The 13806-nt window shown below is 50.9% G+C and overlaps 1 protein-coding gene across 5 annotated transcripts in view; it reads right to left on the bottom strand.

The window, feature by feature from the left end:
* BOD1L1 (biorientation of chromosomes in cell division 1 like 1) overlaps window positions 1–13806 on the bottom strand; it is a 50176-nt gene that overhangs the window by 15379 nt on the left and 20991 nt on the right. For 3 of the 5 annotated variants that reach the window (XM_080641919.1, XM_080641920.1, XM_080641921.1), the window contains exons 10-14: window positions 6638–12449; window positions 5431–5495; window positions 4277–4361; window positions 2589–2632; window positions 1211–1271 (exon numbers count right to left, since the gene is read on the bottom strand). In XM_080641919.1, the coding sequence (XP_080498045.1) occupies window positions 1211–1271; window positions 2589–2632; window positions 4277–4361; window positions 5431–5495; window positions 6638–12449 (6067 nt within the window). The remainder of the gene's footprint in view (window positions 1–1210; window positions 1272–2588; window positions 2633–4276; window positions 4362–5430; window positions 5496–6637; window positions 12450–13806) is intronic. The other 2 variants (XM_080641922.1, XM_080641923.1) reach the window with 1 other exon arrangement.

Here is a 13806-nt window from a genome sequence, read left to right as displayed (position 1 = left end):
TCATGCGTGGGGGAGCTCTTTGTAATGGGAGAAGTGACTAAAAACCTAACGAAGCAAAAAAGTAAGAACTGGTCTCGTCACACTCGGAATACTAAAGAGCAGCTGAAGAAAAGTAACTGGAGTAGACACATGGACCTGACAACCTTTCAGAACACAGTGCTGCCGAATAAACGTGGCAGAGTTTCTGCAGTGAGATACCCTCTTCCTAACGCTCGCACCACAGGCTACGTACTGTGTGTGAGAACATATACAGTGAGTACAGAGTGGTGGGTCCCTGTGGGGTAGGTAAAAGGAGACTGGGATTGGGGTGGTCTAATGTAGATTCAACTGTCTCTATAACATTAAAAAAAAGCAGCTGTAACATTTTTTAAAAAGCACCTGAAGCAAATATACTAAATTTTAAGTTATGACAAAATCAGGCGATGAGTACGTGGATTTCTAATTATTGCTGCTTCTGCCAGTTTGAAATGCGGTGTCACATGCTACACAACAGCTGTAGCGGGGATGAAGACCACTTTCCCCGTTCTTAGATGCAGAATGAACAAAACCGGTAGGAACAAACCAAACTTCGTGTTCTGCTGGGAGAAGAGAATTATCCCTCCGGAGTTGGCAGCCTTCCCCGTCATGAAGTGAGACCCCACCCCTGGGAGAGACGGACATAAAGGTGACAGCCCTGATCCATGAGGAACTAACCCCGCCAACCCTCAGCTCAGAATTCTCCCGCAGTGCAGACCACCGGGAACTGCACGTCTGTATGTGCACAGAGCGGAGCCCAGCACGAGGTCACTGGCAAGTTCTAGTGCTCCAGGCACCACTTACACGCTGCCCGGCCTCATGCCACCAACCTCACCTGACTGCAATTACCTCAATTCAATGGGAGGAGACCTGGGGGTACTCGCCCCAGGGCCTGACACACGCAGGCATTTAACAAGTGTCATGGTAGCTGCTAGGAAAACGACTCTTTTTTTTTTTTTTTTTTTTAAATATATTTTATTGATATTTTACAGAGAGGAAGTGAGAGGGAGAGAGAGCTAGAAACATCGATCAGCTGCCTCCTGCACACCCCCAACTGGGGATGTGCCCGCAACCAAGGTACATGCCCTTGACCGGAATCGAACCCGGGACCCTTCAGTCCACAGCCCGACGCTCTATCCGCTGAGCCAAACCGGTTTCAGCAGGAAAACGACTCTTAGGAAATTAGTTAACTTACCTTCTTTGTTATGAGACTTGCTGTGAACATCTTCATTTGTTCTTGAGCCTGAATTTTCGACCTAAACATACAATAGGAAACTGTAGTTGTGGATAACCTGAGAAGTCTGGGAGGCAGAAGGGAAGGGAAAGGAAAGGGGATGGATGCGCATGATCTGCTGTTAGTGGGGACGCTGAGAGGGGCTGGGATGCGAGCTCTTTTCATTTTCACCCGAAGTTCAAGAGCACGGAGCATCTTCTTCTGGAGGAAGGTCCCATTTAACAATTACCATTCTACCATGCTTATTCTCCTTGCCTTTAAAATGATTGCCGCAAAAGAGTAAGAAAGGAAACATCCCTGAATTCTGTGATTTCTCTTCTCATCCAACGATTCCCTCTAGATTTTTTTTTTCTTTACTTAAAATGCTAAAGGATTCTGTCGTTCTGTCATAAGATTTCCCTTTGGCAAATCTTGTCAACTACACCTTTCTTTCTTTACTGAGGGGAAGTCTCAGAATAGCCTACAACACTAAAAATCCACTATTAGAAAGGATGGCTGTGCCTGGATGGGGAGGCAGCGGCGGGGACTCAGGGACTGAGGGAAACTCTGAAGTGGGACAGGGCCCAGGCTGGGAGCTCAGAGTCGCCTGCCAGCTCTGCAGGGAAAGCCTGAACCAGACCAAGTGGGCTTCTCCTTCCTTCTCTCTCAGCGGCCTGTGCATGATCTTCCAGCTCCAAACAGGGTGTTTCCACAGGGTGAGGCCCTGGAGGCCCTGGGGGGCTGGGGAAAAATCGTGGCTGCCTGCAAGCGTTTTACAGTGTTCACTCCCGGTATGATCTCAGGGCACCAAAGGGATTATGAGAGCCACATGTGAAAAAAAAGTATATATGGCCATTGCAGTTTGGTATTTTCAGAAAAAACTGTACTAAAACATAAAGTCAACTTTAGTTCTCAAAAATATGTTGTGTCCCCAGCACCGTGGTTAATGACTGCCACAGCCCTGCTGGCAGTGCAGCTGTAACCAACAGGTAGGCCAGTTCTCTGACATTTCCTGAGCATTGGCACCCCAGGTGAGCACCCTAGTCTCAGCGATCTGGGCCGCCTTCCACTTGCTTGGTTTTATTTCATGACACTGGCCTAGATTCAGTGCTGGAAATTCAGAGCGACTTTTTTGTTTTTGAGGAAAACAACTCTATGTCATGACATCAGTGGATACAGTTGGATGTGAAAAAGGACAAGTAAATATTTTGGTCAGATGAACTCGAGAGGAGAGCATGCTACCGACAGCCTCCTGTCTCCTCAAGTAATGCATAGGCGAGCCCTCCCCCATGGCTCTCCAACACTAAACCAAAACCACCCACCCCAACAATGAGGAAAACCCGCCTTCACAGCCACTCACCTTCCGTGATGCGTTCACCGACCCAGACTCCCTCTGCTGTTCAGCTGTTCGAAACAACAGTGAGACATAAGGAAACTGAGCACTGTGCCTGAACCACAAAGAAACAACTCAGAGACGCTCAGAGCAGTTAGGCAGGGCTACGATGCTACGCGCCTGGCTGCCTCTGTGAATTACCAAACTCTGACCACTTACGCTCTGTGGTCCATGTTCTATCAGAACATCCACAGAAAGGAAAGCCGCCGGCCTCTTTACTGCAATGGCAGTGACCCTAATTCACCCCCTGATCTCATGGCCGAGGACCTGAGGCTCGGGAGAAAGGTGGGAGACCTCCACTGACAGGCAGGCCGCAGGGTGAAGCTGGTTCATCAAAAGAAAAGTTAGGTCCTCCCCCTTGAACAGCAAAGGTCTATTTATATTCTTTGGAAACTTAAAGTACAAGGTCTACTGCTTCTAATCAACATGACAGAACACACATTTTTCTTTCAAACAACTTCCTTTTACGTAAGTAGATCTCTTACCGAACCATACCCAGACACAGTGATCTGAAATAACTGTGGGAACAAAGGACTTCAGAACCTCCAAAGTGTTTTTTTTTTTTAAAAAAAAATATATATTTTTATTTATTTTTACAGAGAGAGGGAGAGGGAAAGAGAAACATGGATGTGTGATTGATCAGCTGCCTCCTGTAAGCCCCCCACTGGGAAATCAAGCCTGCAACCTGGATGTGCCCTGGGAATCGAACCAGCAACCTTCTGGAGCACGGGAGGACGCCACACGGGCCAGGGCTCAGTTTTCTTACTTGGTAAATGTCAAGAGGCATAATCCACACAACAAAAGCTCTTCGGGGTCCTTAATGAGTTTTAAGAGTGTAGACAAGCCCTAGCTGGTTTGGCTCAGTGGATAGAGCGTCGGCCTGTGGACTGAAGGGTCCCGGGTTCGATTCCGGTCAAGGGCATGTACCTTGGTTGTGGGCACATCCCCAGTGGGGAGTGTGCAGGAGGCGGCTGATCGATGTTTCTCTCTCATCGATGTTTCTAACTCTCTATCCCTCTCCCTTCCTCTCTGTAAAAAATCAATAAAATATATTTAAAAAAAAAAAAAAAAAAAAAAGAAGAGTGTAGACAAGCTCTGGACCACAGAGTGTGTTGCTGCCCTAATCCTTCCTGACACTGGGCACGCACTCTCCTAAGAAGACTGCAGTGGCCACTGACGACTGCGGTGTGGACAGGCCGGAAGGCTCTGCAAGCTGGGAGCAGCTTCGGCGCCGTCACCAGGGCTCCAGGGCCCGGAGCGGGGGTTTACTGGTAGAGAGGCGGGCGCACGGCAGCAGACCTGCCTTTTGGAAATGAGCTGCGGTCACAGCTCCAGCCCCTAGGAGGGCAGGGAGGCACAGAGACACATTTTGGGGATGGACCAAGAGCTTGCTCAAAGCAACTTTCTGTTTGCCACAAGGACTGGAGCGATCGCATTTAAACTGTTCCCTCCTATGAAAATGGCACTTCATGAGCAAAGGTTTGTGTTAAAAATGAAATCAGAGCGTTCTCTCTAACCTATTTGAAAAAGTGCAAGGCAGATTCAGACATCCTGCCGGCATATTGTGATGAGCTGGCTACCGATGCTAAGCCGCAATGAGAGGTACAACCACAGGCAAGCGAAAATGAGGTGAACACCTGCTAAAAGGAGCTTACCTATGCCAGTCGGCTTTCTCCCACGTGGACTTTCTGATGGTGCTGGAATTTCATGAGTTGTCTCTTGCACGGCTGGTATAAATGTCTAAAAAGCCCAAATTGCCATAAAACATAACTTAGCTGTGGTTTTTATAACAAGAAGGCAAGTCTAACCTCAAGGGAATGAAAAAACCACCCAGGATTTTGTAACAATATAAAACTCTACTTTCAAGTCTGTGCAAAATTTCAAAATGAATACATGTTGGCTTTTACAAAGAAACAAAAAAAAAAAAACACACACACACACAAAAAACGAAAAAAATCAATCTAATTTCACATTTCACCCATCAATGGCTCTCCTACTGCTTTAAATTAAAACTCCAATTCAGTACAACACTAAGGCCCTTCCTGACTGGCACTGCTCCCTCCCGAGGCCGGGACCTCAAAACCACCGCAGTCCTCCGATTCACCACGGACCCTTCCCTCTGTGCCTACAACAGACTTCCCTGACTGGCGGGCGTTTTGTTCTTTCTCTGGTGAACTTCCACTCTACTTGCTAAATTCCACTGCAAACTCCCCTGTCCTCCTCGGAGCCCTCTTGCCTGCCTACCGCTGCCCTGCTCACCGGGAGGGCGCTTTGGGAGCAGGCTGAGAAGGGGATGCAGCGATTAAAGTACGTAAACCACGAAGGCTGTGAGAAACCAGATTTCTTCCAAGTATGATGGGAAGCCACTGGAAATCTTAAGCAGGGTAATGGCATGACCTAATCTATGTTTTCCAAGCTGGCTCCCAGGGCCGTGCTAAACGGAGGAGCAGGGCTGGAGAGGAAGTAAGGTACCAGGGACCCATTGGAGCAGGGCGGAGACTAGGGCAGTACCTGCAGAACCAGAAACAGATGGACTCCAGTTACACTCCGGGTGGGAGCCTATGAGAACTGGCCATGGGTTAAACGTGGCTGACTCGGGTTTCTGGTTGCAGCAAACGGAACTGATGATGGCCCTACACAGGGGAGGATGGAGGCTCTTGGCTCCCCATCACAGGATGTAACATTAAGTGTCTTAACTTCAATGAGAACAAGAGACCTACACAGAACTTACGTGTCTGTGTGTACAAAGGGTGAAACGGTACCAATACCACTTACATACAGCTCAGCGCAGCTGAACCATCAGCCATACCTCAGTCCTCAAGCAGGCTTTTAAGTCCAATCCTCCCGAAACATCCGATGGAGACTCTTCGCGGCCTAATGAAATTCAAAGCCATTAAACCAATGTTAAGAACATGCTTGCAAAATACATCCTGAACCACAAAGAAACAGAAGGTTCTTATCCAGCGTATTGCACCACTTTGCTGTTTTATTTGGCAGTTAACAGAAAATGAGAAAAAGGAATATGTATGAAAATTACCTAAGGAAATGCATGGGTCATTTAAGTTTTTGTGGAGACGGTAAAATTGTTTCTTGCTGTTAGGAGGGCTGCTCAGAAAGAATGACGCAGTATATTATTTGTGGAGACATCTATTCCCCAGTGTTTTTAAATAGCGATCTGGATCCCCATTTTACACAACAGAAAGCTGAGCTTCAGAAGGAGTGTTTTCTAAAAGGCACTCAAGTACCAGGCAAGTTACCTAAGTTCTAGGACCCCATTTGCTCATTTGTAAAATGGTGATTAGAGAATACTAATTTCACAGGGCTGATGTAAGGTGTCCGTCTAGGTCAGTGGTTCTCCACCTTTCTAAGGCCGCGACCCTTTAATACAGTTCCTCATGTGGTGGTGACCCCCAACCATAAAAGTATTTTCGTTGCTACTTCATAACTGTCATTTTGCTACTGTTATGAATCGTAATGTACATACCTGTGTTTTCTGATGGTCTTAGGCGACCCTGCTAGCGGTTCTCAACCTGTGGGTCGTGACCCACAGGTTGAGAACCGCTGCTGTAGAGCCTAAGACCATAGGAAAACAGATATTTACATTACGATTCATTAAGAGTAGCAAAATGACAGTTATGAAGTAGCAACGAAAATAATTTTATGGTTGGGGGTCACCACCACATGAGGAACTGTAGTAAAGGGTCGCGGCCTTAGAAAGGTGGAGAACCACTGGTCTAGATGGACAAGGAACCTGAACTGAAGGTCAGGGCGGTTCAGTAACCTGCAGCTTCGAGTCCCTCGCCTCCTGCCTCTGCCCTGTGTGTCCATGAGAAATGGGTCTGAGGCTTTGAGCTTTGGAATACAAGTTCCTCTTGGAGAGGCTTGATCTCTGAGTTTGGTAAGTTATTTTGTGCCGTCCTGGAACCAAAGCCATGTTTTGGAAGGCTGCTGTAAATGGGCTCAACACACAATCATCTCTGTAAAATGCTAAAGTCTGCCATTAGGGGGAGTCTCACCTGTGTCACCCAGACTTTCCTCAGGAGAAACAGTGACCGCGAGGGCTCCTTCCTTTTGGGCTGGCTTCGCCGCGCCATCTCCTGTTTTCTCAGCTGGTGCCTGAACACTCTTGACGGGCAGGTCCTGCTTACACGCGGCTGCTGGCAGAGCTGCACCGCAGACATCCGGGAGGACGGAGTGGGCAGGAGCAACGTCGGGACCTTGGCCGTGAATACAGGCGGCGGTGGTGGGGTCCCGCTGGGCAGGAGGAAGAGAGGGCTGCTCGGCTGCAGTGCCCGTGCCCTGTGGCCCGCCCTCGGCCATTTCGGCACCGGCTTGCCCTGCTGTCGCCGAGTGGGCACTGACAGAGGAGCCCTCCGCCGTCTGCCCGGGTGTGCGCTCTGGTCTCAGGCTTGCAGGCTCACCGGCACTCCTCTCCAAGTCCCTCCCTGCCGGAGGGCTGGCTGTGCTGCTGTCCCCTGCAGAGAGTGCGCTGACTGGCACCCTGCCCCGCCCCTCCTCTAGGCTCACTGCTCTTCCTCCTGGGAGTGGCCCGGGGCACTGACCACGGTTCTCAGCGATGAGGCTGGGCGTGGGAGCCTCACACTTGCTCACCTTTGCAGCAGACTGGCCCCCTGTCCCTTCTGGGTGGCCTGCAGTCGGCGGAGTCTCCCCATGGCCATCCGGGCCAGCGAGGACCAGCGCGCATTCAGCTGTGCTGGTGGAGATGAGGGCGGCCTCACTCGTGTCCTCCGCCCCTGCAGTGGCGGGCCGGTCTTCATCCTGCAGCCCAGCACCCCTCATGACCGCTTCCCGGCCTTCGGAGGTGCTTGTGGAAATCACAGTGGTGTCGCTTACCTCCTCAGCCGGCGTGGCCGAGGGGCGAACCTGCTCCCGAGGGATGGCACTGGACACCGGGCCCTCACAGTCCTCCACTGAGCTGGTGGAGATGACCGCGCTCCCATCCTTCTCCTCCGCGGCCGGGCCAGGCTGCTCGCCTCCGCTCTCCGCAGCGACCCCGGCAATGCAGGCCTCGCAGCCCTCGGCCACGCTGGTGGAGATGAGGGCACACTCGTCCTTCTCCTCCTTGCTGGTGGAGGCGAGAGGGCTCTCGGCCTTCGTGGGGGCGCTGGGCATGGGCACCTCGAAGTCATCCGTGCTGACCAGCATGGGGCCGGTGGCTCTTCCTCCAACCGCTGTGACTGGCTGCTGGCTGCCAGCACCCAGGATGGTGCTTGCGCTGGAGACAGGCACTTCGCACTCCTCCCCGAGGCTGGTGGAAATCATGGCGCACTCGTCCTTCTCCTCCTCTCCCACAACAACGGCGAGGGGGCTCTCCTCTCCCGAAGCCGCACTGGGCATGGGGGCCTCGAACTCCTCTGTGCTGACCCCGGTGCCTTCCACACCCTCTTCAGCCCTCAGAGAACTCGGATGACCCTCGCCGTCCATCCTGGCGCTCGGCTGCGCGGTGCGATCGCGCATCGTGCTGGTGGAAATCGCCAGGCCCATGCCTCGACTCTGGTCGGTGATGTTGTCGCTGGCGGTGGCAGCCACGTGGCCATCGCACTCCTCACTCTCCACAGAGGTGATGGCGCCTTCGTCTTCCTTCTCCCTGGGCGACGTGTGATGAACTTCCCGTTCCGGGCCTGCAGCAGATACCAGTCCCTCGTGACTGCCCCCGACCAGGCCAGTGGAAATAGCGGTCTCTTCGACACGGTCTTTCCTGGCCAGCGGACTGTCGCTCTGACCTGAAGCTGCACTTGTCATGGGCCCCTCACACCCTTCAGGCCCCAGTGCTGCCCCAGCCTTTGCCGAAGCCACGCTGGTCACGCTGCTTTCCACGATCCCCTTCGCACTGGAGCAGATCTCTGTGTCTTTCACCTCCTTGTCTGCGGCACTCACGCTGTCGACGTTACTTTCATGGGCGCTGACGGTGGCGCCGGCCTCAGCCGCCTCGGGCCCCACTGCTGTCCCGATCTGGGCGTCCCCTTCCTCCGCACTCTCACACACGGGCACCCCTTCACTCTCCTCCAATCCCGTGCAGGCGGAGGCGTGCCCAATCTCGTTGCCTCTTCCAGTGCTGGTCACCACCCCCTCCCCTTCTTCATCCTCCTCTTTGGCACCCGTGCTGGTGACAATGTCTTCGTCGTCACCGGGACCGGCAGCGACCAATGGCACGTTGGTGGCGTCTTTGGCTGCGGTGCTGCCCGTCGCACTCTGTCCATTCTCTTCGGATTCACAGCTCAGAGCAAAGCCTTCACTGCCCTCTTCTGAGCCTGTGCAGCTGGCCGGCCCCTCTGCATCTTCCGTGATCCCTGTGCTGGTGACAGCGCTCTCCCCCTCCGCCCCGTCATTCATAGACCCACCTCCCTCTCGGGGGACACTGGCTCCTGGTGGCGTGTCATTGTCTGCCAGGACCTCTGCCGCACCCGTCACTAGGCGCTCCTCTGGGGGCCCTGCTCCAGTGACCGCGCACACCGCCATGCCTTCGCTCCCCCTTTCTGCTCCCGTACATGTCACAGTCCCCTCGGGCTCCTTTTTGGGGCCCACTCTCGTCACAGCTCTCTCTCCATTGCTTAAGGATCTCTCTCGCAGTTCTGTCCCAGCACTGGTTACGGCCCCGTCGCTCTCGCCTTCCCCAGTGAAAGTCACAGTCCCCCCGACTCTTTCTGAGTCTCGACTGGAAGAACCTTCGCATTTCCCTTCGGAGCCAGCGCTGGTCACAGCATCATCCTTCTCTTCCGTCATAGCACTGTTGACACTGTCATTGACCGTGGTTGCCTGGGCAGCTGCTGGGCCTGCGGCTGGCTCTCCAGACCCGGCCAGAGCACACTCCCCACTCTCTCCCTCCTTGGTGCTGGTGAGGAAGGTCTCGCTCTCTGAGAAGCCCTCCGTCACCACGGCCCCACCTTCTTCTGCTGCGGCGAACACAGTGCCTGGGCTGGCATGGGCCCCGGTGTGCAGGGCATTGGTTCTAGAACCCCCTGTGAGGCCATTGTCTGCCTCGATGCTCGTGCAAGGCAGCGCCACCTCCCCCTCGCCTGTTTCTGAAGTGGTTGTGGCAGCCCCAGCGTTTACCGGGTTCGAGGTCATGCCTTTGTCCTTCCCTTCGGTGCTGGTGGCGAGAGGCTTCGCCACGTCCTCAGCTTTCCTATTCCTTTGGTGTGAAATGGAGGAAGCAGTGCCACCTCCTGCACTGGTGTCTACCTCACTGTTTTCCTTCCTTCCTGCAATAACTGTCAGGTGTTCTACTTCACTTGGGCCTCTACTGTGCTTAAGTACACCGGTTTGAGCATCTTTCCCGGTGCTCACGCTCACGCCAGGGACAACAGCGAGCCCATCCTTTTTGCCACTTTCTGCTCCAGTTCTAACCGTCTGCTTCGAGGTGGGCTCTGTGCTCAAGGCGCTCTCTCTCCTGGCCTCGTCCCTCGAGCTGCTTTCTTTGCTAACACTCTCATGTCCCACAGTCGTGTCTGTTAACTTGCTACCAAGAGGCATGTTTGCTTTCCCTTGTTTCCCATGCACTGTAGCGGCCTGGGAACCTTCCGGAATGTGTCTTTTGCTATCTAGGCTCGCTTTTGCTGGCACATCTGGTGCGGAAAGTGCTCTGCCTTCTTTGCTGTGACTGGACCTCAGGACTTCTGATTCCCTCACCGACAAGCTCTGCGGAGGGAGACCCAAGCGGTCCCCCAGGCAGGTGCTGCCCGAGCCACCGTCTGAAGCGGGCCTTCTGTCACCCACAGGAACAGCATCTGCACCAGGGGGTTGTTTCTGAGGCACAGCAGTCACAGGACTTAAGGACAGCGACGGGTCCAAATTTGTGGAATGTTCATGAACGGCACCTCCTTGAGCAACACGCTCCTCAGTGGGTCTTGGGTGCTTCACAGTCTTCTGTGCCCGGCCATTTTCTGCCGGGACATGAGGCCCCGTTCTGTGACCAGCCTCCGAGTCCACACTGGTTTCATGGGTTCCTGGCTGAGGGGGATCCCTCTCCCCAGGACTCGGCTTGGACACAGCACTTTGAACGTGTGCTTTCTTGGTCCCGGCGTTTTTATGGTTGGCGTGCTTTTCAGGATTACTAGCAGCCACTGTTCCACGTTCCGGTTTACAGGCGGGAACAGCTTTTGCATCTCCTGTGGAAGTTCTCAACTCATCCTTGAGGGCCGTGAAGGTGGCTTTCGGTTTCATCACATTTTCAAGGCCGGTATCTTGCTGAGAGCCGCCGCCGCCGCTCTCCGGGGTTTTTGATACTTCCAGCACGTTCCCGACAGCCGGCTCCATGTCGGTCTCCATGGGCTCTTGCCCGGGGATTAGTGTGGCATCGCCTCCTCTTTTTGGTCTCTGAAGAGAGGAACTACTGGGAGTGCCTGCAGCACTGGCTGCCAATTTCTCTTCTCCTTTGGTCAGTTCTTGGGATGAGCTGCCTCTTCGATTTTCACACACCCTTCTACTTAATTTCTTCTCCATGACTGAGCTATTCCCTCTGGCCTTTTCATGATTGCTGTCAACTTCTTTCCCGTCCTTGTCATCAGATCTGCTTTCTTCCTTCTTCCTCATGTCCTTACTGCTGTGCTTGGCGCTTCTGCTCTTGTGCCCATCGGATAACCTCCTCTCCAGTCTGGAGGAGCCCGGCTCCCTCTCCCCCTTGTGTTTGTCCTTTGCCAGCAGCGGCTTTGCTCGGTGACCGGAGTCCTTCTGGGCACCGTGGGCTGAGGATGCCGCACCCTCGGCTGCAGGGTCAGCACCGGCCTCCTCGGATCTGTCCTCTGCTTTGGACTTCCGCTGTCTGTCTGGGTCACTGTCTTCGGTGCTCCTCTCCTTATCTGGTTTGGAAGTGGTTGTCTGTCTTGTGACACCTTCTTGTGATTCTATGTCACTGACTTTGAACGGCTTGCCTTGACTTTTTGATTTAGACTTGAGCGCAGGTCTTTCGTCTAACAAGCTCTTGGTTCTTCGCTTCTCCTTGGGAAGAGCCTCTTCAGGTTTCGAACTGCTATCTAAATGAGTCGAGTCCAGGTCACCCTTATCCTCTGAACAACTTTCACTTCTTCTCTGCAATGGGGTTCCATGTTGCTTGGAACTCAGAGAATCTTTCTGGATTTTAGAATCGCCCGATCTTCTCGATTTGTGCTCTGCCTTCGTTTTCTCCGTCAACAGGTGTTTCTCCTTTTTGTTGTTTTCTTTACGCACATTCTCATCTGTTTTTATAATATATTCAGAAACTGGCTTTCCATCTTTGCCTAAAATGGACAATTTCCTTTCATTCCTATGTTTGTTCTTCCGTTCAGCTTTATCATCCGCGGAAAGCCTAGCTTGTTGGCTTTGCTTCTGAACACTGTCCTCTCCTTTGACCCCTTTCTCAGGCGGGTGGGGCTCGGTCTCATCGCCTGCTTTATGCGCACTCTCCCCTTTATGTTTATGCTTCACGGACAACTTGTCTTCAGACAGAGTTTTCTCTTTCTCGGGCTTCTCCTTGGAGGACTTTGTCTCTTTCTTAGGGAGGTTCTTCACATGCTGTGTTTCAAAATCCTCCTTCCTAACATGCTTTTCACTTTTCAGGGTGCCCTTCTGTTTCGGGGGTTCTTCTGTGCCCGTTTCTGAGCGCTCAGCTTGCCTTTTCCCATCGCGCGTGTCCGTCTCCTCCTGGGCCCCTTCCACCACCACAGGGGTAGAGGTCCGCCTTTTGTGTTCTCTTTCCCCTCTGGACTCATTTTTGCTTTCATCAGCGGAATGCAAACACTCTGAGAGTCTCCGGGTAGGTTTACTTGCTTCACTTTTTGTGTGAACGTGCTTCAAATCCTTGGAAGAAGACACCTTTTCCTTTTCACAATGCTGCAAGAAAATAAAAGTTCAAATATGAGAAATACTACAGTCCATTTTTATATCAAGTTTAACACCTGAGTGCATTTCATATGCTGAGTGGTCACATATCTTATAACCTTCTTAGTCTGTGCAAGCAGCCAGTGGTTGGGATTATTAATTTCGTTTTTGCACGAGGAAACTGGAACCCAGCATGACTCAGTAAGCTCATACCTGGGCAACACATTCAGAGGATCTCAGTCTAAAATCTAGTACTTTCCCCCTACACCGCAGGCACCTTCAGAGAGACTAGCGCTGCTTCTCCAGAGCCGTCCATGCATGTAGGCCTTCTTTAACTCTTAATCACTACAGTCCACCAACGCCCAGTGGTCATTAATAAATATAAAACGAGTGGATGACAATCCAATGTTCTTTTCAGTCCAAAAGCATGTTGTAGCCAATTCAAAAAGTTTATACTAAAATAAAGGTTTCCAACATTTTAGTTTAGACACCAGAAATTTTTCTTATTTAAATGATGGGCTGAAGTTCTCAGAAAGATCTCTGTGCCTCTGGGTCAGCTTACCATGGCATCTCCTTACAATTTAACACAAAGATTAATGTACTTCTACTAATATAGGGACCAGGAGATAGCAAGGTCTTAAAAAATACTTTAAAATTTAAATTCCTCAACGAAAAAACTAAAAGGGATTTCATCAACCTAATTTTAACTTAAGTTCTAACTAATTATTGTGAATAACATTTTGGGATCATTTTTCAAAGAAATTTTTATCACAAAAATTAAAATATTTTTTAAAGTAACATTAAAATACCAGAATATACTTAAATATGCCTCAAATTTATAATAAAGAAATCAAGAATACTTACTGGCTGTGAATAAGTAATCACTAAATTATTAGTTTTTCCCCTGGGAAGTGTTAAGATAGCTCATCTATAGAATTATAAATAAGGATTTTAAACCAATAAAAGCCAAAGTTTATCCCAAGAAAATAATCCAAAAAGAAGAAGAAATGTATTCATTGCCCATATTTTTACAATTTAAAATGATCAAATCTCAGAAACATCTAAGTGCTTGACTGTAAGGAAATGCTTACATTATGGTCTATTCGTTCCATATACACTATGCTACCAGTAAATATAATACTTAGAAAGCTTATAAGGTAAGATAAGTAAGAGTGAATGTTAAAAGCATTTTGCAAGAATACATCCACACTACAAAATTATGTGCATATGTGGATGAGAAACAAGAGAATGAAACAGGTGCTTTGTTATGGGGGAGGGATTTTATTCATCCCCCTTTTCTTCTACGTTACTGTAACTGGCAATTTCGTTATTGCCAATATAAGAAATGGAGTGGGTGGGGAGGGCGAGT

The sequence above is a fragment of the Plecotus auritus genome (assembly GCF_963455305.1).
Source record: "Plecotus auritus genome assembly, chromosome: 1".
In the NCBI taxonomy this organism is placed as follows: Eukaryota; Metazoa; Chordata; class Mammalia; order Chiroptera; family Vespertilionidae; genus Plecotus; species Plecotus auritus.
This window is presented reverse-complemented; position numbering and strand designations above follow the sequence as displayed.